This window comes from Budorcas taxicolor, chromosome 16, assembly GCF_023091745.1.
Source record: "Budorcas taxicolor isolate Tak-1 chromosome 16, Takin1.1, whole genome shotgun sequence".
NCBI lineage: Eukaryota > Metazoa > Chordata > Mammalia > Artiodactyla > Bovidae > Budorcas > Budorcas taxicolor.
In genome coordinates this window covers 19,816,897-19,841,087 of record NC_068925.1, presented here as the reverse complement: position 1 = coordinate 19,841,087, position 24,191 = coordinate 19,816,897, and the positions used below count along the sequence as shown (strand labels likewise).

Here is a 24,191-nt window from a genome sequence, read left to right as displayed (position 1 = left end):
CTTTGAAAACAAACTTATGGTTACCAAAGGGGAAATGCAGGGTGGAGAGATAAATTAGGAGTTTAACATATACACACTACTATATGTAAAATAGATAATTAACAAGGATCTACTGTAAAGCACAGGGAAATCTACTCAATATTCTGCGAAGACCTATATGTGAAAAGAATCTAAAAAAGAATGGATATATGTATATTTATGACTGAATCACTTTGCTATACACCTAAGTCTAACACAACATTGTAAATCACCTGTGGACTCCAGTTTAAAACTTTAAAATAAAGTCCTGCCTCAATGGCTTTCCAGGTGGCTCAGATGGTAAAGCGTCTGCCTGCAATACGGGAGACTTCAGTTCGATCCCTGGGATGGGAAGATCCCTTGGAGAAGGGAATGGCTACTCACTCCAGGATTCTTGCCTAGAAAATTCCATGGACGGAGGAGCCTGATAGGCTACAGTCCATGGGGTCGCAAACAGTCAGAGATGACTGAGCGACTGCACTTTGACTTTCTTTCCTGTTTTGATAGGAGTCTTGTAGCAATTAAAATCCACACTAGAAGAGTAATATTTGCCTCCAAGTTGATGTCTGTCCTTTCTACCTGAACTATAAAACTCCTCACCAAGTGTGGTAGGCAGAATAATGGCTCCCTAAAGATGTCCTTGTCTAAATTCCTGAAAATTGTAAAAATGTTATCTTACATGGCAAAGGGGCTTTGCAGATGTGATTAAGTTAAAGAGATGGAGGGACTATCCAGGTGCCTAGAATGTAATACTAAGGTCCTCACAAGCAGAGGTAGATGAGTGGGACACAAGGAAGAGATCTGAAGATGATACGCTGCTGTTTTCGAAATGTAAAAAAGGAAATGTGATTAAAGGAACACAGATGGCCTTTATAAGTTGGGAAGGACAAAGAAACTTGCTGGAGCCTCCAGAAGGAACAAAAACCTGCCAATATCTTGACTGTAGCCCAGCAAGATCCAATTTGAAGTTTTCTGAACTACAGAACTGAGTGATGAAAATAAATATATAGTAATTTGTTATAGCAGAAAGGAGAAACTAATACACCATTATTTTCATTTTATATTTCTCCTCAGCCAAAACTTCGTTGTTCAGTTAATTTGTTAGTTGCTTCCACACCACTCCACTCCCTTAGGAAGAGAAACCACAAAGTGAGGAGGGGTAGCTCTGAGACTGAGCCCAGCCCACTGCCTGTCCCACTGAATCAAAGAACTACTAATAATGTTGTCAACACTAACACTACTCACTTACACCAGAGACCAGGAACATGGTGTTTATTCTAATGCATTCTTAGGAATCTACTATGTGCCCGGAACATGAGAAGCACTGGGATGGAGAGAGTTGAGAATTCTGTCATTTCTTTCTCCAGGATGACCTAGGGAATTTCTCCAACTTGGTTTTCTCATTATTAAAATAGGGATGATGAGATCCATGCCACAGATTGTTGTGATAATTAAATGAGAAAATGTACACAAGAGACTTCAGTGTTATATGCCTGGCATAAAATAACAGGTGAGTAAGTCCTCACTGGAAAGTCCAATTAATTTCTCAATATTCAGAAGCTATTTTTAATGGAACTGGATGTTTTCCCAATATTTACTAATGAGGAGCCTCTAGAGCCGAGTCATCTTATTTTGAAGAGCTCTCCCTTCTTCCCACACCTCTCCATTCCTTCCCCAACTCCCAAATACATCATTTCTGCTCAGCGCTGAAATGATTTGCCAAACCAGACTCTGTCAGATTTCCCTTTGCCTATTTTTCTTCAAGAGATGGACCCCAGACAGAAAAAGGGTTCTGGAGGTTGGTAAGGAGACTCTGCAACTAAAACCACAAATATGGTTTGGGGTGGGTACCATAAGAAGGCAGAAATACAAGCACACAATGATTCTTTCCTAAAGGTCCAGATGGAGGAGCTAGTTGTGTTAGGGTGATTTTGCTTGCCTAAGTTCTTTTTTTAATTTTAACACTAATATATCAGCACAAAATCCCTCATTGCTTGTTTTCTACTGGACTTTTCTCAATATAACTTTCACTGTTTTCTTTCCAACACCTCACTACCAGGCTAATTAGAAAGGAAGCTGATTCTACCTCTCAAAGGTTAAATTATGAAGCCAAACACGTGCGCAAGTTTTTCTCTTTAACACATAATATTTCGTATTATTTCTCTTCCATCTAACACAACACACAAAAATCCTCCTATCTCCTATTTCAAATTCTCACCAGCTAATGAAAGGAAAGATTAAGAAGATCAACACACAAATAGGCCTATGGAATATGATTAAGAGCCCAGAAATAACTCCAAGCATATATAGTCAACTAATGTTTGATAAGGTAGCCAAGAATACTAAATGAAGAAAAGGGAGCTTCTTCAATAAATGGTGCCTGGAAAATTGGATACTTAAACAGAAAAGAATTAAATTTGACCCTTACTGGCTTCCCTAGTGGCTCAGATAGTATAGAATCTGCAGTGCAACTGGTGCAGGTTCAATCCCCAGGTCAGGAAGTTCCCCTGGAGAAGGGAATGGCAAACCACTCCAGTATTCTTGCCTGGGAAATCCCATGGACAGAGCAGCCTGGCAGGCTACAGTCCATGGGGTCGCAAAAAGTCGGACACAACGGAGTGACTAACACTTTCACATTCACTTTATACTACTGACAAAAATAAACTCAAAATTGATTGAAGACCTAAAACCATGAGACTCCTAGAAGAAAACATAGGGGAAAAGCTCCTTGACATAGTTGTGGTAATGACTGTTTTCAAAATCACACATAAAGCACAAGCAATAAAATCAGAAATAAACAAATGGGGCTACATCACACTAAAAAGCATCTGCACAGAAAAAGAAACTATCAAAGTGAAAAAAGCAACCAATGCAATAGGAAAAAATATTTGCAAACCATATATCTGATAAGGTGTCAATATGCAAATATATACAGAACTCAACTCAACAGCAAAAAACAAATAATCCAACTAAAAAATGGGCCAAAGACTTGAATAGACATTTTCCCAAAGAAGATATACAAACAGCCAATATACAAGAAAAGATCCTCTGCATCACCTGTCAATAGGGAAATGCAAATCAAAGCCACAGTAAGGTTGCAACGGCCATCATGAAAAGACAAGAGATGGATACACGTATTATGGCTGAGTCTCTTTGCTGTCCATGTGAAACTATCACAACATTGTCAATTAGCTATATTTCAAAACAAAATAAAAATTCTGAAAAAACGACAATAAATGCTGGTGTGGGTGTGGAGAAAAGGGAAACTTTGTCACTGTTGGTGGGACTGCAAATTGGTATAGCCACTATGGAAAACAATATGGAGTTTGCTCAAAAAAATTAAGTACAAATCTACCCTATGATAACACAATTTCAATTCTGGGAATATATTCAAAGAAAACAAAAACACTAGTCTGAAAAGTTCTGCACTCCCATGCTCACAGCAGCATTATTTACAATAGCCAAGTGTCCAACAATAGGGGGAAAAAAGTATAAAATTAGATGCAAGTATATAAAAATAAATATAAAGCAAGATGAAGGTTTTCAAATTCAATGAGAAAGGATGGTTTATCTAATAATCAGAACATAATTAGCCACTCATGTGGAAGAAAATGGATTCCTAAATGTAGTATCTTATACAAAAAGCACATTTTACGTGCATTAAAAATCGAAAGTGGAAGGCTTCCCTGGTGGCTCAGTGGTAAAGAACCCCCTGGCCAAAGCAGGAGAAATAGATTCGATCCCTGATTTGGGAAGATCCCACATACTATGGAGCAACTAAGCCCCTGCGCCACAACTAGTAAGCCCAGGGGCTGCAACTACTGAAGCCTGCTCACCCTAGGGCCTGGGTTCTGAAACAAGAGAAGCCACTGGCACAGAGAAGTCAGTGTGCCACAATCAGGGAGCAGCCCTCACTCACCACAGTTAGAGAAAAGCAAGCACAGGAATGAAGACCCAGCACAGCCCAAATAAACAAATAAATACAATTATATTTTAAAAAATCTAAAGAGGAATATAAATTCCAAAAGGGTAATAATCTACACAAATACTCTTTCGATAATTCAAGTAACATGTGGTAAACTGAACAAGAAAAAAATATAAAAGTGAAGCATGACAATGCAGACAAAATGCCCAAAGAACTATGGACAGAGGTTTGTAATACTGTATAGGAGGGAAGGACCAAAGCCATCCCAAAGAGAAAGAAATGCAAGGAGGCAAAGCGGTTGTCGGAGGAGGCTTACGAATACCTAAGGAAAGAAAAGAAGGGAAAGGCAAGGGAGAACCATAAAGATATACCCAATGGAATGCAGGGTTACACAGAATAGCAAGAAGAGATAAGGCCTTCTTGACTGAACAATGAAAAGAAATAGAGGAAAACAATAGAAGGGGAAAGACTAGAGATCTCTTCAAGAAAACTGGAGGTCTCAAGGGAACGTTTCATACAAAGATGGACATGATAAAGGATAGAAACAGTAAGGACCTAAGAGAAGCAGAAGAAATTAGGAAGAGGTGGCAATACATAGAACTACATAAAACAGTCTCAATGACTTGGGACAATCGCAATGGTGTGGTAACTCGCCCAGCAGACAGCCTGGAACATGAAGTCAAGTGGCTCTCAGAAGAATTACCACAAAACACCTAGTGCAGGTGACAGAATCCCAGCTGAGCTATTTAAAATCCTAAGAGATGATGCTGTTAAAGTGCTGCACTCAATGTCAGCATATTTGGAAAACTCCACATGACCACAGGACTAGCAAAGGTCAGTTTTCATTCCAGTTCCATAGAAGGGAAATGTCAGAGAATGTTGAAAACTATCATACAATTGCACTCATTCCATATGCTAGCATTTTGAGCTCATTATGCTCAAAATCCTTCAAGCTAGTCTTCAGCGATGCGTGAACTAAGAAATTCCAGATGTACAAGATGGATTTAGAGAAGGCAGAGGAACCAGAAATCAAATTGCCAATATCTGTTGGATCAGAGAGACAACAAATGAACTCCAGAAAAATACCTACTGCTTCACTGACTACTTGGAAGCCTCTGACTGTGTGGATCACAAAAAAACTGTGGAAAATTATTGAAGAGTCAGGAATACTAGACAACCTTACCTTTCCCCTGAGAAACCTGTATATGGGTCAAGAAGCAACAGTTAGAACTGGACATGGAACGGACTGGTTCCAAACTGGGAAAGGAGTGCATCAAGGCCATATAATGTCATACTGTGTATTTAACTTCTATGCAGAGCACATCATGTGAAATGCCAGACTGGAATCAAGATTGCCAGGAGAAATACCAACAACCTCTGCAGATATGCAGATGATCCCACTTCAGTGGCAGAAAGTGAAGAGTAACTGAAGAGCATCTTGATGAAGGTGAAAGAGGACAGTGAAAAAGCAGGCTTAAAACTCAACATTCAAAAAACTAACATCATGGCATCTGGTCCCATCACTTCATGGCAAATAGAAGGGGGAAAAGTGAAAAATATAGGCAGATTCTCTTTTTCCGGGTTCCGAAATGACTGAGAACTGCGACTGCAGCCATGAAATTAAAAGATGTTTGCTCCTTGGAAGGAAATCGATAACAAATCTAGACAGCATATTAAAGAGCAGAGACATCACTCTGCCAACAAAGATCCATTTAATCCAAGGTATGTTTTTTTCAGTAGTCATGTACGGATGTGAGAGTTGGACCATAAAGAAAGCTGAGCACCAAAGAATTGATGGTTTTGAACTGTAGTGTTGGAGAAGACTCTTGAGAGTCCCTTGGACTGCAAGGAGATCAAACCAGTTAATCCTAAAGGAAATCAGTCCTAAAGATTCATTGGAAGGACTGATGCTGAAAGCTCCAAAACTTTGGTCACCTGATGTGAAGAACTGACTCATTGGAAAAGACCCTGTTGCTGGGAAAGACTGAAGGAAGGAGAAGGGGATGACAGAATATGAGATGGTTGGATGGTATCACCAACTCAATGGACATGAGTTTGAGCAAGCTCCGGGAGCTGGTGATGGACAGGGAAGCGTAGCGTGCTGCAGTCCATGGGGTTGCAAAGAGTTGTGTACGACTTAACGACTGAACACCACCACCGCTCCCCCATCATCAACATTTCTCACTTCATACAGTAATTCTGAACTAAGAATCCTACCTTTCAGACAAATGAAAAAGAGAAGTCCCTAGTATATACTTTTCCTTGTTCCTGCTGGTTTCTGAGAATGCAAGAATTAGATAAAATAAAACTACCTTGCACGTTAGATACTAAACTACATCACTTCTGTTCACAATGGTCCTGCTTAACTACCTCACTCCCAAGTGTACCGTACTCATGACCAATGTCTTATTCTCCTGTAAGAGTACAGTATTTAATCATTACAGACAAAAAAACCACAGGGATCACATTAACAAGCCTGCCTCATTTAACACAACAGTTAAACAATTTGGAAGCTGGATACACTAAGCAAGAAGGTGTAACTTCAAGATATTTCACTTATTTCACAGTTTATACTGTATGGGCAATATTTAAACATACTGAGGCTATCAGTATTTATGAAATTAGTTGTAAAAATAAAAGTAAACTGAATTTCATCAGCAGGCAAAATTGGAAGGAAAAAAAATCTGATGACTAAAATTAAACAGCTCTTAAATCTGTAAGTATAAAATCACAGCTATTAAAAAATACCCCCCAAAGTAAAAAGCAAGCCATTATTAACCATATAATACCTGTAACACACAGCAAAATGGGCATACGCAGCTACAATCCAGTTGTGATGGCCAGCTACTATCAGCACCTTTCGTGGATCCACAGGAAACCCTGCTGACATTAGAAAAAGAAATGTTTTTTGTGTTCTAAAAAAGCGGTTTGCAAACTATGGCCAAGAGGCCAATTCCAGTCCTCTGCCTGTTTTGAGAAAGAAGCTTTGTTGGAACACAGCCAAGCACATCTGTCCACACATCAAAGCTGCCTGTGCGCTACAAAGAGAAATGAGCAGTTCCAACAGAGACCTTCAGGCTCATGAAGCCCACTATGTCCACCATCTGGCCCAGAAAAAGTCTGTCAACCTCTGTTCTAAAGGTTTACAGCAAACAGAAAATCACAAACTTTTTAAGTAAAAATATTAGGTGAGACTTTTCAAGATATAAATGGGAGATTTAGATTAAAAAGAGATATAGCACAAGCTACATCTTTAAAAATTACTCAATATCTAGAGCTAAAAACGTACATACTTTTTAAATTTATGTAAGCTATACTTACCTAGCCTAACAGTTTCTTCTCCAGTTCCAGAAAGAACAGGCTGAGTACCATTTCCTCGAGCTTCACCTTCTGTAAAATTTAGTCCATTTCTAGAATCAGCTGAGGATCTAGTAGTGTTGTTTATTTTACGACTAGGAATACCTATGAAAGCAAAGAAGATAAAATTTTTTAAGTTTGCCCACCAAAATTTGAAAATTTCATATGTTCTTATGGCTAAAAAACAAAAAAAATAAACATTATAGCTGAAATTTATCTTCTAATATAGCGATTTATTGCAAATAAGTACCATAACAAATAAGATGAAATTTTTTAAAAAAGATTTCTGATATTTTCCATGTTATATATTTAATAAGTAAGACTAAGATTTATCATATGTATAAGACCAAATCAATCACCACTAATTCATTCATTCTGTCACTAACTCTTTACATTAATGGAACAGTTACTACGAGATAGGTATTATTCACTAATTTAAACTTTATTAAGTTTACATTTTAACTTTAAACTTAAGTTTAAATTTTTAAACTTTATTTACTAATTTAAATTTTATTCAGCTTTATAGCTGAATTGCCCTATACTTCTAAGCATCCCTTATTTGGCAGAGGAGCCTTTTTGAAATCATTTTGAAATGAACTCTTGTTCAAAACTCTGCTACAACACAGGCACAGATCAAACTGTACTAACTAACTGAAGAGGGGCAGAAATGACATGCACCTCACCCTCCTCTCCCCTATACACTGACAAATCTCTGCAAAGCTCCTAGGGTTCCACAAAGGAGATGGACAACCAGTTCTCAAACACAGGAATGAGCAAATCTGACCACAGCCAAGTCCAGTCTGATGGCAGTTTATGTAAGCAAAGTTGTATTAGACACCGTCACACCCATCCATTTCTGCAGTGTTTACAGTGGAGTTCAGTTAACTGCCAGAGATCATCTAGCTCACAAGCCTAACTGGCCCTCTACAAAAAAATTTTGGCAAACTCCTACCCTACCTTATAGTCTGACCTAACTTCTGTTAAGATTAAAGTTCTCATCTTTTATAGTAGATTTACAAATGAGATAACCAAGAAACAGATTTTCCTATTCACACATCTGTACTTAACGTAATGATAAAAAGACACGAACAACTCAATGAACAAAGCAGAAGTACCTGGTGGAGGCAAGTAACCATGGAAAAGGACACTGCCGCAAGATGAACGCTCCAGCTCTTCACATAAGAGAAGCCTTCTTACTAAAAACATTTCAAAGCAAACTTGTCAAGAGTACATGCAAACAGAACAATAGTACTCCACTTATTTTCTCTAGTTAAAGAGGATAAGGAAAGAAAAGGGAAAATGTTTAAGTTAAATCAGCTGACAATATCTTTTTTCTATGAAAATCCACAAAAAGCAAGCACTGACTAGTCCATCAAAAATCAGGACCTGATATAAAAGACACTTCATCTGGGCAAGCTGAATGCTCAAAGGGTCGAATCATAAACAAAAAATAGTAGTAAGATACATACCTAGTGGAGTGATTCCATAAAATTCAGCTTCATGTCGGAGAACATTAATGCTCACTCCCCTACAAAGAAACAAATTAATGATGTAAATCTTCTAACACTGGCAGCCTGGATTATCATCTGAAGCAGAAAAAGTACTAACTAGGCTCTTAACATGAACAAAATCATGAGCTTTAAAACTTACTTCTTTCCTAAGATCCTTAATCATTTGAAGAAGTATAAACAATAAAACCGCACACTACCATGAACTTTTTCTTACGAAAAAACCACTCATATATAGATGAACTGGATGACTAAATTAGAGATGAGGGCTTTATAGGGTTAATACAAGTAATTATCAATAAGTATCTAAGAGGCAAACAAGAGTAGAAATCATTTATAAGAGTAGAAATTAACTGCCTCTGACTGTAATTTCTTTACATCTTCTAACCTCCCCGATTAATCTACAAGCTCCCTGCAAGCATGATCCACCTCTGATCCACGTCTGTATACGTCACACAGTGCCTACCACACATCAGCATGACTCCTCTGATCAGAAACCAAAAATAAAGGCAAAACAGCAGGTAGGAAGGAAAAAAAGATCAACCTTAAGAAGGGCTATGTTATCCATATAGAGATGTTACAATAAAGTAATAAGAAAATAAGAAGTAAAAAAAAAAAAAAAAGGAAACAAGATTTTAAAAGCACTCATTTTAGGTTTCAGTTATAATTGTCCTTATTTTAAAAACACTGCCTGGGCAGAAAGGAGAGGGGGCATCACTAAGGATTCCATGAAAATTAAAATGATAATAAAGGAATACTGTGAACAACTCTGTGCCTGCAAATTTGAGAACCCAAATGAAACGGACAATGCCTTGAAACACATGATCTGCTAAAACTCACACCAAAAAGAAACTATCTCAGTCTATATGTATTAAAAAAAAAAAAAAAAGATCAACAATAACCTTCCAAAACAGCACTAGGCCCAGGATTCACTGGTAAATGCTACCAAATATTTAAGGAAGAAATTATACCAATTATCTACAATCTCAGAGAAAGTAGCAGAGAGAAACCTTATTTATTTTACAGGGCAAGGCCCACATTACTTTAACACCAAAATCAGAAAAATGCATCACAAGAAAATTATAGACCAATATCTCTCATGAACATAGACACTATAATTCTTAACAAAATATCAGCAAACCAAATCCAACAATGTATAAAAAGAAATATATACCACAACCACGCAGGATTTATCTCAGGTATGAAAGCTGGTTCAATATTCTGAAATCAATTAATATAATCTTTCACATCAACAGACTCACATGACCACATCAACAGGTGAAAAGAAAGCATCTGACAAAATCCAACATCTATTCATAAAAAAACTCTCAGTAAACCAGGAACTGAGGGGAATTTTTTCAACTTGATAAGACTTTTAAAAAAATATCCTGTATCAAGCATCATATTTAATGTGATAACTTTGAACTAACATCTGGTTACAAGACAAAGATTCCGTCACCACTCTTTTCAACTTCATACTGAAATCCTTATTAACACAAAACAAGAAAAGAAAAGGCATACAGATTGGGAAGAAAGATATAAAACTGATGATCACAGATGATATGGCTGTCAAAATAGAAAATCCAAAGGAATGAACCCAAAACTCTTGGAGTTAATAAGCAAGTAAATCAAGGTTGTACCATATAATGTTAATGTACCAAAGTCTACTGTTTTTCAATATACCAACAGTGAACAAGAGAAACCTGAAGTTAGAAACACCACCATTTACACTAATACTCCCCTAAAAAGTAGTCAACTATAAAACTAAATACACACACAGACACACAATATATACATACAAAATCTACAAGAAAGAAAACCACAAAACTCTGATGGCTGAAATCAAAGAACCAGAAAAATGGAGAGATATTTCTAGTTCACGGACAGGGAGATGCAGCACTGTTAAGACATCAGTTCTTCCCTACTTGATTTGATTCAATGCAATTCTAATCAAAATCTAGCAAGTTATTTTATCAATATCAACAAGTTGATTCTAAAGTTTACATGAAAAGGCCCAAGAGCCAAAACAGCCAATATACTACTGAAGAACAAAGTTGGAGCACTGCCATTTCCCAATATCAAAATTGTAAACCTAGAAAAACCAAGATAGTGTGGTACTGGTAAGAAACAAACAAATCATGGAGTAGAACAGAAAGCCCAGATATAAATCCCATACATACAGTCAACCGATCTATAACAAAGAAGCAAAGGCAAAATAATGAAGTAACAGATAGTGCTCAAACAACTAGACATCAGCATGCAAAAAAAAAAAAGATAACATTTAGGAAAAAACCTAAATGACACTGGGTATGGTCATACTTCTTTAGATAAAGCCCAAAGACACAATCCATGAGAGGAATAAGAATAAGCTAGATTTCATTAAAATTAAAACATTCTGCTCTACAGAAGACAATGTCAAGAAAATGAAAAGCAAACAAATGAGACAAAATATGTGCAAATGACAGATTTGATAAGGGAGTGTTGTCCCAAGTATACAAAGAACTCTTAAAACTCAACAATAAAAAACTAATTCAATCAAAACATGGGCCAAAGACCTCAACCAAAGCTATAAAGGCAGCAAACATACGAAATAAGATGCTCCATATCATATGTCATTAAGCAAATATTAATTAAGACAACAAGTCACTACCACACATCAATTACTATGGCCAAAATCCAAAATGCTGTCAAGGATGTGAAACAATAGCAATCCTAATTCACTGCCGGTGGAAAAGGAAAATGACAGTCACTGTCAAAAACAGTCTGCAGGTTTCTTATAAAACTTACCATATGATCCAGCAACTGTACTCCTTGACATTTACCCTAAGGAGTTGAAAACTTAATGTCCATGCAAAAACCTGCACATGGATATTTATAGAGGCTTTATTCGTAACAGCTAAGACTTGGAAGCAACTAAAATGTTCCCTTCAGTAAGTGAATGGAAAAACAAATTGGTATCCAGGTAATGAAATATTATCAGCACTAAGAAGAAGTAACATGAAAGAAACTTAATTGCATATTACTAAGTGAATGAAGCCATTCAGAAAAGGTTCCATACTATGTGAATCCAACTATGACATTTAAGAAAAAGTCAAATTCTGCACATTTTTGAAAGATCAGTGGCTTGAAGAGAGAGAGAGAGAACAAAAATTTTTAGGGCAGTGTAAGTACTGTGTATAGTATTATAAAGAGGTCCACATGTTATTATATGTTTGTGCTAACTCCTAAAATGTACAACACCAAGAGTGAACTGAAGATAAACTATGAACTTTGGGTGATTAAGACATCAGTTCAGGTTCATCAACTGAAAAAAAGAAAAAATGTATCATTCAGGTAAATGCCATTAATAACAGAGGAGGTTGATAACGGAAGCAGGGGGCACATGGGAAACCTCTGTACCTTCCTCTCAATTTCGTTGTAAACATAAAATTGCTCTTAAAAAAAAATTTGATAGGCCTAATAAACACATGTGATGGAAATATGAAATTGCTTTTATTTGAGAAAGTGGTTGTTACTAGCTTAACATAAGAAAAGTTAAAACTGGCTTACTTCAGGAGGGGGTTCAGGATGGGGAACACATGTATACCTGTGGCGGATTCATGTTGATGTATGGCAAAACCAATACAATACTGTAAAGTAATTAACCTCCAATTAAAATAAATAAATTTATATTTAAAAAAATAAAGTATTTTTAAAAAAAGTTAAAACTTTCTTATTCTATTTCAAAGCTACCTGTCAACAGTACAGTAGCTCAGGACACAAATAACAGTTTTGGAGAGGAAAAATAAAAAGGATAATAATACAGAGTGATAAAGGCAATGGAAGAATTTTATGTAAAAAATGGAAGTAGAATATAGTGTTTCTTTTAACAATTCCCTCCCACCTTCTTTTAGAAGATACTACTCAGAGAATTTAAGTTTGCTAGACTGCCATTAACTGAAATAAAGAAGCAAGCTGTAAGAAAAGCAATCAATACAGATATTTAAACTACTGCTGCCTTTTATGGGTAATTTAGTTGTAAATGAGTCACAAGGACACTGACAAAAAGTAAACTTAGATTTTCATCAAATGCTAAAAATAATTTTACCCCAGAAGTAAACAGCTAATAATAAACTTCCCACCTACCACCCCAGGCCAAAAAATAAATAAACAAAAAGCCCCACCAAATTATTATTCATTTAATAAATATCCACTAAGCAGTTTACTATACATAATTTTTCTTTTTTTTTTTCACAACACTCTGAATACAGCAAGGAACAAACCAAACAAAAAAATCTTTGCTTTCAAGAAGCTCATATTCTAGTGAATATGTCAAAAATTATGTAATATTATACAGAAGTGGCTTAAACAAATATCTAGAATTCTAAAACCTGTATCTAAAAAAGTATTAACAGGTCCTAGTAAAAGTTCATTAGGCATGAAAGGTGAATATATAAAATAAAACAACAATGAAATACAAATTAGACTGTAGCTTCCTACTAGGAATCCAGACTATGGCAAAGTTCATAAATAGCTTAAATTGTTATTTACTTGTGTCAAGTAAAACTCTATGGTTATGTGTCATACAAAAAAATGTATGGCTATACGTCAAGCATAATACTTGATCCTGCAGGTATACAGGAAACAATATAGCCCTTTTAGAATCTCACGTAAGACAGACTACTGGAGTTGTGGCAGTACAGGAAACTCTGAACACCTGTCTGTATCAGGCGACACAACAGAGTCATCAGAAAGATCAACATCAAGCCAAGAGCAGCAAGGGTTAAAAGTGTTCAAGCAAGAGAAACTAAGCAGGGGCTAGATTAACAGAAGTCCAAAATCCTTCACCATTAATCCAGCAGCTGATTAAATAAGAGTTTTAAGCAAAGTAATAACTAACTAGATTTTGAACTGTGGTGTTGGAGAAGACTCTTGAGAGTCCCTTGGACTGCAAGGAGATCAAACCAGTCAATCATAAAGGAAATCAGTCCTGAATATTCATTGGAAGGACTGATGCTGAAGCTCCAATACTTTGCCTACCTGATGCGAAGAAGAACTGACTCATTAGAAAAGACCCTGATGCTGGGAAAAATTGAAGGCAAGTAGAGAAGGGAGTGACAGAGGGTGAGATGGCTGGATGGCATCACTGACTCTATGGACATGAGTTTGAGCAAACTCTGGGTGTTGGTGGATGAACAGGAAAGCCTGGCATGCTGCAGTTCATGGGGTTGCAAAGAGTTGAACGTGACTGAGCGACTGAACTGACTGAATAACTAGATTTATATTTTCAGGATGTAATTTTGGCTACAGTGTGAAAGATGAATTGAAGGGATAAGACTGAAGGCAGGGAAACTGGCTAAGAAGCTTTGAGAGTAATCCATTAAGAGACGATTGTGGCCTGAATCAATGAGAGAAATTCTGAGGAAACTTTCAAGCAAAAATAATCTTAAGGCAGGGAAAAAAACCTTCCTTCATAAGCTAAGACCAAAACCATGCCTACCAATAAAAATTTACTTTAAAAAGATACATTTCTTGGGACTTGCCTGGTGGTCCAGGGAACAGAATCCCCACTTCCAGTGCAGGGAGCCAGGATTCAATCCCTGGTAGGGGAACTAAGATCCTGCAAGCTGTGAGGCGCCACCAAAAGTACATATGTAAAGAAATAAAAGCTTAAAAAAAAAAAAAAAAAGATACATTTCTTACCTTAAGTCTAGTTCTTTTGTCCGAAGAAAATTTAAAATGGGTGCAAATGCTGCTGGATCTCTATCAATAAATATCTGTAAATAAAAGAATTATAAATTATATTTTCAAATTATCAGCTTCTAACTGTAATATCTGTAACACTAACAGAACCCATATTGAATTACATAAAAACTCTATTTCCTTGACTATACTCTTAAATTTTAATGCTTCTAAAACGGAAATGCAGTTATAACCACTACTATATACTGTATAAATGTACAGTAGAAATGGTGTCTTTTCTCTCCCTGAAAAGCTATCATGAGATTGATGTTTTAATATGCAGGGGAAAAAATGGTATCAAATTAGCTCATTTTCTCATTTCTAATTTGTTTAAATTTCTATTTATTTATTTTTGGCAGCACTGGGTCTTCATTGCTATGCACAGGTTTTCTCTAGCTGCAGTGAGCGGTGCCTACTCTCTGGGTGAGATGTGCAGGCTTCTCACTAGCATATGCTTCTCTGGAGCAGAGGCTCCAGGGCACTTGGGCTTCAGCAATTGCGGTGCATGGGCTTAGTTGCTCTGTGACATGTGGGATCTTCCCAGACCAGGGATCCGACTGTGTCCCCTGCACTGGTGGGTAGATTCTTAATCACTGGACCACCAGGGAAGTCCTTATTTAACTAACATCTTTAGTCAAAGGGATTCTGAAAGGAAAATTTTTACCTGAAATATTCTAGAATTTAACCCTTTGAAAATAACATGCATAAATAATACTTTTATATCATCTGATCCCTAATTATTGGTGATAGTGATTATGATTTACATAATCTGTGACTTAAACGAATCATTAAAACAACTGTGTACTTTTACAATACATATGGGGCAATCAAGAAAAGTCAAACCTGAATAACACTTTCACACTGTTTTTCAGTTTTGACAGTTTTGCTTTTCTTGATTGTTCCGTGTGTATTATAAAAGTACACTTTCACATACCACTATCTGTTTTCTCAAGGATTAAGGGTGGGGTGAAATAAAAAGTGACAAGAACAAATTTTTTTTTTAATAACAAATACAGTGTCACGGAATAAGGTCACATATAGTTGGACATGGCTGAAGCAACTGAGCACCCACCCACCATGAAACACTTATGGGGTAAATGTTTAGAAAATAGGAAATATATAATTGATAATTCTTTACAGGAATGTATGTCAATACTATTTTGAACCAATTACAAAAGCTCTAACTATAAAACTGAATACCTTTTAAGATTTATATAAGTCAATCAGACAGCAGAATGAAGCAAAAAATATACCTCCTTATACTATGATCGATTATTGTATACAGTGTTCTATACAGTGAATAAGGTTCTTCTGGCTTCATAAATTCTTGCTTTTTATTAGAATCAACCTGAAGTTGAAGAAACACCCCAGATTTGTGGGTCTTATTACTGACGTCCTTTCCATCATCTCACATGGACACATTCGCTCATGCTACTTTATCTGACCTGCAAATCTCACCACAGCAAATAAACACCTGTGGTCATTTTGCTGCCTCCAAACTGAAAGTCTTATTTGCTTTTCACAATTACTTGACCTGCTACTGTGCATATTAAAACTGCTTTTTAAATATATACTTTTTTTGTGTGCTGAAACTTAGTAATTCTTTACTTCCCTCACTCCACCATTGCTGCACAAGTTCAAAACTGTTATTCTCCAAAACAAAAAATTGTAGGGTTTCACAAATTTGCAACATTTTACCACTCTAATATCAAAATGTTTTCCTGTTTACACCTATCTATTCACTGTTAAAGTTTCAATCACTGATTAAAAGAAATATTTCCTCTCGACAATGTAAGCTCAGATCCTTCAATTTCTAATGATTATTTAAAATAGTATATGCAGTACTCTGTTTTGAGTTCTCATCGATAATTATAGAAATAATTCATGACAAGAAATAAAAACCTAAGAACATATACTTTCATTTAGTAGTTATTAAGAGTAGTTCCCCTATCTTCTAAGAGTATAAGGACCAAACATTAGAGCATTATGTGATCTAATTTACAAATATACATCAGCATTGTTATACTCACAGCACCAGTTTCATCTCGAAGTGTTGAAATTCTTCCACTCAGCAAACTAAAAATCATTAAGACAGGATTAGTTTTTAAAATCTGAGTATGAATAAAATGCCCTAATTCTTTCAGGGTCAAAGACCAGTAAAAATGAATCACTGTATCTCCAAAGTAAATAACAACTTAAATATTCAAACAGTTAAGATTTTATCTAATAAAAACATTAATGCAAGATAATTTTTATTGTTTTAATAAATAATCACTTTATTTTTTAAAAGTACTAAAGAATTACATGAAATACCTGGAAAAAAAAGAATCTGGAATCCACATAAGTGTTTGTCTTGAGGTACTAAATCTGCAATTAAAAAGTATATGGTATTACAAGGGAGGACAAGATTTGAAATGTCAATGTTGGTTAACTTGCTTTAAACCGCTGGCTAATGACTTACAAGTTGTTGCACAGCTATAGCTGTATCAATTATATTCACTAACATCTAACATTGTATAATTCTGCTTTCATTTCAGAGTTAAGATCATTCTAAGAACTCTCAACAAAATAATTAATTCACTTACATATAAAGCTTTCTAAAACACTACTTTCTAACATGTCCATCACACTAAGTCTAAACTTCTCAACATAACATATGAAATTATCTTCGGGTCACCATTTCACCTCTCCAACACAAACTACTGCCCTCTAATAAGATAGCACGTAACATCCCCATATAATCCATGCTTACACCATCTTAGAACATTTCAGAATCTTCATCGCAGCTGTACCAACCTCATGTTCAATTATCCGAGTTCTACCCATCTTTCTTGACACCACAAAGGTTTTACCTTCTCCTTAATTGGCTTCTCCAAATAGTCTATCCCATAGTAGCTTTTTGAGCTCATATTAATTCCACTAAACATAGTACATTTAACACTTCCTTTACAGTCTTAGGCTAGTCACAACCATTGAATTCATTCATTCAAAAATCACTCAGTAAACACTGTTTTGAGGTTAACTCCATCTGATCAAGCCTACTTATTACCACCATGGTGGGGGTTAGCGGGTGGGGAGCATGCTTTATCAAAGCCTACTGTAACAGACCGAGACAAAACAATAAACTGACATAAACTAGTAAGGCAAAGCGTCTGATACAGGGTTCAACTGATGTCTGAATATTTTCATTTTAAGACTCATCACACTGCACTACGTATTCCTGACTCGTTGCCCCATCATGTGTCCTCGCACAGAAGAGAGCCTTACAGACCTTTATTTTTTCTCCACATTCATTTTCCAGCATCATGACTGTTTTAAAACAGTTCCTATGCCCATCAGTCAGACTGAGAAAGCAGCCAGTTTACCCAAGAAAATATGGCGAATTTTCCCAAGCGTATTTCTTAGCATGATCTTTACGAAAAAACGAAAAGTAGATTACAACTAAGTAGAGGAAACTGACCTGGTCAAATGGAAGCAAATCCAGTAAACAGTAAACTGAAAGATCCAAGGATCCACTGCAAAAAATGAATCACTGTGTTTTGGAAGCCATCAAATTCATTTCTAAATAAGGATTGTTTCTAACTTGTGAACTTTCATGTTCACTGCTTACTCAGCAAATTGTCTGCCAAATAACTCAAATTTTGTAACTTAAAAAATTACACAGGTCTGCTTAAGGTCATATTACCAATTTAAATTAAAATCAGTAATTCAGATGGGTATGAAAGTGAAAGTGTTAGTCGCTCAGTCTTGTCTGACTCTGCGACCCCATGGACTGTAGCTGGTCAGGATCCTCTGTCCCTGAGATTTTCCAGCAAAGAATACTAGAGTGGATTGCCATTTCCTTCTCCAGGGGATCTTCCCAACCCAGGGACTGAACCTGGGTTTCCTGCATTGCAGGCAGTCTTTACCATCTGAGCCACCAGGGAAGTGCACAAATTATCAATTTAAATTAAAATCAACAATTCAGCTGAGTTTAGTAATCTGGAATTTCTAGGCAAAGGGATTGGACTCTCATCCCCACCAATTTATTTTTCCCCCCCAACTTTAAACGACAGGAGGGGAAAAAACCCCCATGACTCTAAAAATGTTTCCAAATATGATTTCATGAAAACTACAACATTTAAGTTACACACAACAAGCATAACTTTCTGAAATACGTATGAAAAGCCTTTTCTGTCTTTATTTCATACCCACAGTATGCCAAGAAAAAGGTCATGTGCAATCTGGTCCTTATCCACATTTATACTTTATGCTACTAACTTCCTACCAAATTTACTTGGAAGCAATCAAGTTAAAACTATTCTGTAAAGTTACTATTGATAGCTAATGCCACTAAACGCTTGTATTTCCCACTTAATGCTTCAAATTAGTTTAGAAGGCTGGTACTATTTAATGTCATTAAATATTTTAGGAAACTAAGTACTAAAAAGTAATTTGCCCAAGGTTGCTGAGCTAGACTTCCACTGACTGGTCCCAGACTTCTCTCATGAGGCCTCAAATCATACTCAATCAAAGGAGAATTAATCACAAATTGAGCCAAACTGTCTTTCTTTCACCTCATTAGGCTTTTTGGGGGGTAAGTAATGATATTAACAATTCGAATTGAAACCTCATCTTCTTTCTGAACCATCCATGAAGTGTTAAATAAATCATAAAAATCAGTCATATCTATAAATCCTTTGAATAGATCAATTTTTCTGTCCTCTCTGGGGGAGAGGGGAGAGATGCTCCCTACTCTACTCAAAAGAAACACTCCTTTTGAGTTTCACGGTATCACTGCACAGCTGACATCAATTCTATGCCACAGGTGGTTCTCCTGGGGGCAATTCCTCAACTTCAAAGACAATCACAGGAGGATTTTTTTTTTTTCTTTCACAATGCCTATCTGAAGAGGATCAGCCCTGGGATTTCTTTGGAAGGAATGATGCTAAAGCTGAAACTCTACTACTTTGGCCACCTCATGCGAAGAGTTGACTCATTGGAAAAGACTTTGATGCTGGGAGGGATGGGGGGCGAGAGGAGAAGGGGACGACAGAGGATGAGATGGCTGGATGGCATCACTGACTTGATGGACATGAGTCTGAGTGAACTCCGGGAGTTGGTGATGGACAGGGAGGCCTGGCGTGCTGCGATTCATGGGGTCGCAAAGAGTCGGACACAACTGAGCGACTGAACTGAACTGAAGTGACTATTAACCTGTGTTTTACTCAAGATAATTTCTAGATCCCTTCTAGCTCTAAAATGCTGCAAGTGCCTATGATCCAAAGTAATTCAAAAATATCTACAGAGAACTTGGAACTGGATGTTCTATTTTCTATACACCATGTCATCACTTATTTTATAAACTTATCCTAGCAAGTCTCAAGTTTGGGCTTTTTAAACTTTCTCATTCCTATGTAACAACTCTCGTCTGCCTTCTAAACTGTCCAATCTGATAATATATTTATCTTATTTTGTATTTTTTAAATCACATAGAAAAATTTAAAACCTGATAAAATCAAATTCCATACGTAATGAAAAATAAAATGTTCATCTCCAAGATAATTGTCTTATACAATTTAAAATTTTAAATTCAATTCTGCAATCATTAGCAAGAGATCATTCATTTTTAAGCCATTTACTTTCAAACACAGTGAACAGCACTTTTAGAATCAAATTAGAATGTCTTCTATAGCATTCAAAAAGTATATGAACAATCAACAGAAATTAGAAACTAGGGTTGACTATAGTGCTACTCTTTTGAAGGCCAGTCCTTGCAGGGTATTTCATTTTTGCATCCGTAAGTTCCAGAAAAATATCTACTTCTGCTATATTGACTATGTCAAAGCCTTTGACTGTGTGGACCACAACAAACTCTGGAAAATTCTTCAAGAGATGGGAATACCAGACCACCTGACCTGCCTCTTGAGAAATCTGTCTGCAGGTCAGGAAGCAACAGTTAGAACTGGACATGGAACAACAGACTGGTTTCAAATGGAGAAAGCAGTACATCAAGGCTGTATATTGTCACCCTGCTTATTTAACTTATATGCAGAGTACATCATGAGAAACGCTAGGATGGAGGAAGCACAGGTTGGAATCAAGATTGTCGGAAGAAATCTCAGTAACCTTAGATATGCAGATGACACCACCCTTATGGCAGAAGGCAAAGAAGAACTAAAGAGCCTCTTGATCAAAGTGAAAGAAGAGAGTGAAAAAGCTGGCTTAAAGCTCAACATTCAGAAAACTAAGATCATAGCATCTGGTCCAATCACTTCATGGCAAATGGATGTGGAAACAGTGGAAACAAAGAGAGCCTTTATTTTGGGGGGCTCCAAAATCACCGCAGATGGTGACTGCAGCCATGAAATTAAAACACACTTACTCCTTGGAAACAAAGTTGTGACCAACCTAGACAGCATATTAAAAAGCAGAGACAATACTTTGCCAACAAAGGGCCGTCTAGTCAAAGCTATGGTTTTTCCAGTGGTCATGTATGGATGTGAGAGTTGGACTATAAAGAAAGCTGAGCACAGAAGACTTGATGCTTTTGAACTGTGATACTGGGGAAGACTCTTGAGAGTCCCTTGGACTGCAAGGAGATACAACCAGTCAATTCTAAAGGAAATCAGTCCTGAATATTCATTGCAAGGACTGATGCTGAAGCTGAAACTCCAGTCCTTTGGCCACTTGATTCGAAGACCTTACTCATTTGAAAAGACCCTGATGCTGGGAAAGACTGAAGGCAGGAGGAGAAGGGGACAACAGAGGAAGAGATGGCTGGATGGCATCATCACTCAGTGGACATGAGTTTACTCAAACTCCGGGAGTTGGGGATGGGTTGGGGATGGACAGGAAGGCCTGGCATGCTGCAATCCATGGAGTTGCAAAGAGTCAGGCACAACTGACCTGACCTTAAGTTACCAAACCTGCAAAACTTTCATTTAATTTTAGGAAACTATCCTTGTCTTACATTAGGAAACACCAATCTTCTACTCCATGAAACCGAAATCTATGTAGCAGCAATAAAGCTGTAAATTCTTAAACCAACAGTTTTGCATGGGGCATGGAGGGGGGGGGGGGGGGGGAGAAGTGAGCAGAGTAACAGTGAGGAATTACTGTTTCCTGTGTTGAATTCTCCAGCACACTTAGAAAACTTTTAAAACACTACACACTGTTATCACTAGGGTTTATAGTGCTGCCGCTCTGCATTTTTAAAAACACTGGTTAAAAACTCCCAAGCGTTGAAAAACTTGTATCTTCTCCAGCACAGGAAAATACACTGAATTCCAAGGCGCTTCATGGCTTATCTCTTAACTAGTCTAAAACGGCAACCACCCCTTCCTTCAAACAGAGCTGCCAAACTCGCATTTCCCAAAGGAGTGACTCATAAACCATACCAAATCCAAAAGCATACGATTTTTTTTTACCCCAACAAGCTTATTAAAAGACACAGTAAGGGAACGGAAGGCCAGAGATATGAGCGGAGAGCTTTCGCTCTGTTTACTAGGAGGGCGTCACACGGTGCCACTACCAAGGCTTCCCAGAACCAACTCTTCAAAACTGCAGCTTCCACACACACTGCGCTACAAGAACAGACCCTTCAGAGCCATGAACCAAGAAACTCTGGGAAAAAATAAGAGCGCACCGCAGATCTACAATGCTCCCTCCACCAAAATTATTGGCGATTAAAAACAGCCCTCAACGAGGCGTTCTCGCCCAAGCAAACCGATGTTACCTTGTTGACCAAATAGAAAGGGAGGCAGGTTCACCTCCAACAGCCAGACCACAAGGCCGGGCTTCGACAAAATAAACTCAAAAGTACACGTCAGGTTAGGTAAAGGAAGGTTACAGAAGGTTCCCCGGCCAGATCTCCTAAAAAAAGGGGGGAGGATCGTGGCCGGCGTCCTAGGAAGGCTGCAGCGCGGCCAAGGGCCCGGCTCTCAGAGACTCTCAAGGGCGCCTGCCACCCCCCGACACCCGCCCAGAGGGCCCTGTGCTCCCCACCCCGCTCGCCTGCGATGCTGGCCCCGGAGGACCCCTGCCCGCCGCATCCCGGCCCCGAGCCCCTTCTCCCCGGCTCACCTGGTCCCCCCCACGTTCAGCTGCACGATCTCGCCGCTGCCGGCCGCCGCCGCGGCGAAGCTGCCGCAGTGCCCTCCAGCCATGTCCGGCGGCTCCGGCGGCGCTCGCCGCCCTCCCTCCCCGGCCGGGGCCGCCGAGCCCGCGGCGGGAGCCCGAGGCGGCGGCGGCGGCGGCGGCGGAGGCGGGGGCTGCAGGGCCAGCAGGGCGGCGGCGGCCGGGGGGCCGGCGGCGCGCGGAGCCTCCCCCACCTTCTCGCCGGCCGGGCGGGGCTCCCCGGCGTCCGCCTCGTCCCCTCGGCTCCCGCAGAGCTGGAGGGCGGCTGGGCCTCCGCCTCTCGCGGCCTCCAGGCCGCCGGGCCGGGGGGCCTGCCGTCAGCGCGCCGCGGGCCCCGTGGCCACCGCCGCGGCCACGGCGTCCGCGCGAGGAGGGATCGCCGCGCGGGACAAAATACGGCGGCGCCGGGCCCTTCGCCCGCCGAGGCCCGCGAAGCTCAAGGAGGGGAGAGGAGCGGCGGGGTGGAGCTCCCAACCCCGCGGCCCGCGCGCCGGGAGGGCGGGAGGAAGGCCCTCCGGGCCCAGCGCCGCCCCCGGGATCCTGTTTCTTCCCTCCTCCCCGTTACAATCGCCTCTGCCTTTTAGGTCTCAGATTTTCCGAGATTTCTCACATTGAGGCCAAGTCTGGGCAGACTGTCCTAAACATCTTTACTGTCTCCCTTTGTAACCAGGAAGGGTTTCTGTTGACCCCACATTGGATCTGCTTCTGTGACTTTAACTCTTATTTTGCCTCTTTTGTTATTATGGGAATGATAATAACATTCTGGGCAGAATGGCCTGCCCAGAGAATTCCTTACCCCCAGCCCTACCCCCCTACCCCCTCCCCTCCCCCACACACCTTCCACCTGACCCTTGGGCTAGGGTGACTTTGTTTGGCTCACTGAGAGATAACCACACACACAACATCACCTGACCCTTGGGCTACTGACTTTGGCTCCACTGAGAGATAACCCGCCCCTTCTACCCCCTGACACACACACACACACACACACCCTGACCCTTGGGCTAGGGTGACTTTGGCTCCACTGAGAGATACACACACACACACACACACACACACCACCTGACCCTTGGGCTAGGGTGACTTTGGCTCCGCTGAGAGATACACACACACACACACACACACACACCACCTGACCCTTGGGCTAGGGTGACTTTGGCTCCGCTGAGAGATACACACACACACACACACACACACACACCACCTGACCCTTGGGCTAGGGTGACTTTGGCTCTGCTGAGAGATACACACACACACACACACACACACACGTTTGGGGGGGCCAGAATCCCAGATAGCTGTGGCATCTTTGTTTATTGATATGGCGGGAGATAGTTTCACACCACTTGTGAGCTGACTATAAAGAAATGAAACTAACACATCCCCCCTGCCTGAGGCTTGCCCTTCTAAGAGATATTTTTGAGAATTAAATAGCCTTTTTACTTTGTTCCCTCAGCTCCCCGAACCTCTGAGCCATAAAAGAACCTGGCATCCAGGCCCCAACGAGATGGTTATTTCCAGACACTACTCTTCCATCTTTTCTG

The 24,191-nt window shown here is 39.1% G+C and overlaps 1 protein-coding gene across 2 annotated transcripts in view; it reads right to left on the bottom strand.

Moving 5' to 3' along the window:
• KCTD3 (potassium channel tetramerization domain containing 3) overlaps positions 1-22,676 on the bottom strand; it is a 64,236-nt gene extending 41,560 nt beyond the window's left edge. The window contains exons 1-8 of one of the 2 annotated variants that reach the window (XM_052653638.1): positions 22,594-22,676; positions 16,843-16,896; positions 16,560-16,605; positions 14,491-14,564; positions 8,770-8,828; positions 8,416-8,496; positions 7,265-7,405; positions 6,733-6,826 (exon numbers count right to left, since the gene is read on the bottom strand). In XM_052653638.1, coding sequence (XP_052509598.1) covers positions 6,733-6,826; positions 7,265-7,405; positions 8,416-8,496; positions 8,770-8,828; positions 14,491-14,564; positions 16,560-16,605; positions 16,843-16,896; positions 22,594-22,676 — 632 coding nt within the window. Of the gene's footprint in view, positions 1-6,732; positions 6,827-7,264; positions 7,406-8,415; positions 8,507-8,769; positions 8,829-14,490; positions 14,565-16,559; positions 16,606-16,842; positions 16,897-22,593 lie in introns of those variants that run through there. The other variant, XM_052653639.1, reaches the window with a different exon arrangement.
• Between the last annotated feature and the right edge of the window lie 1,515 nt (positions 22,677-24,191).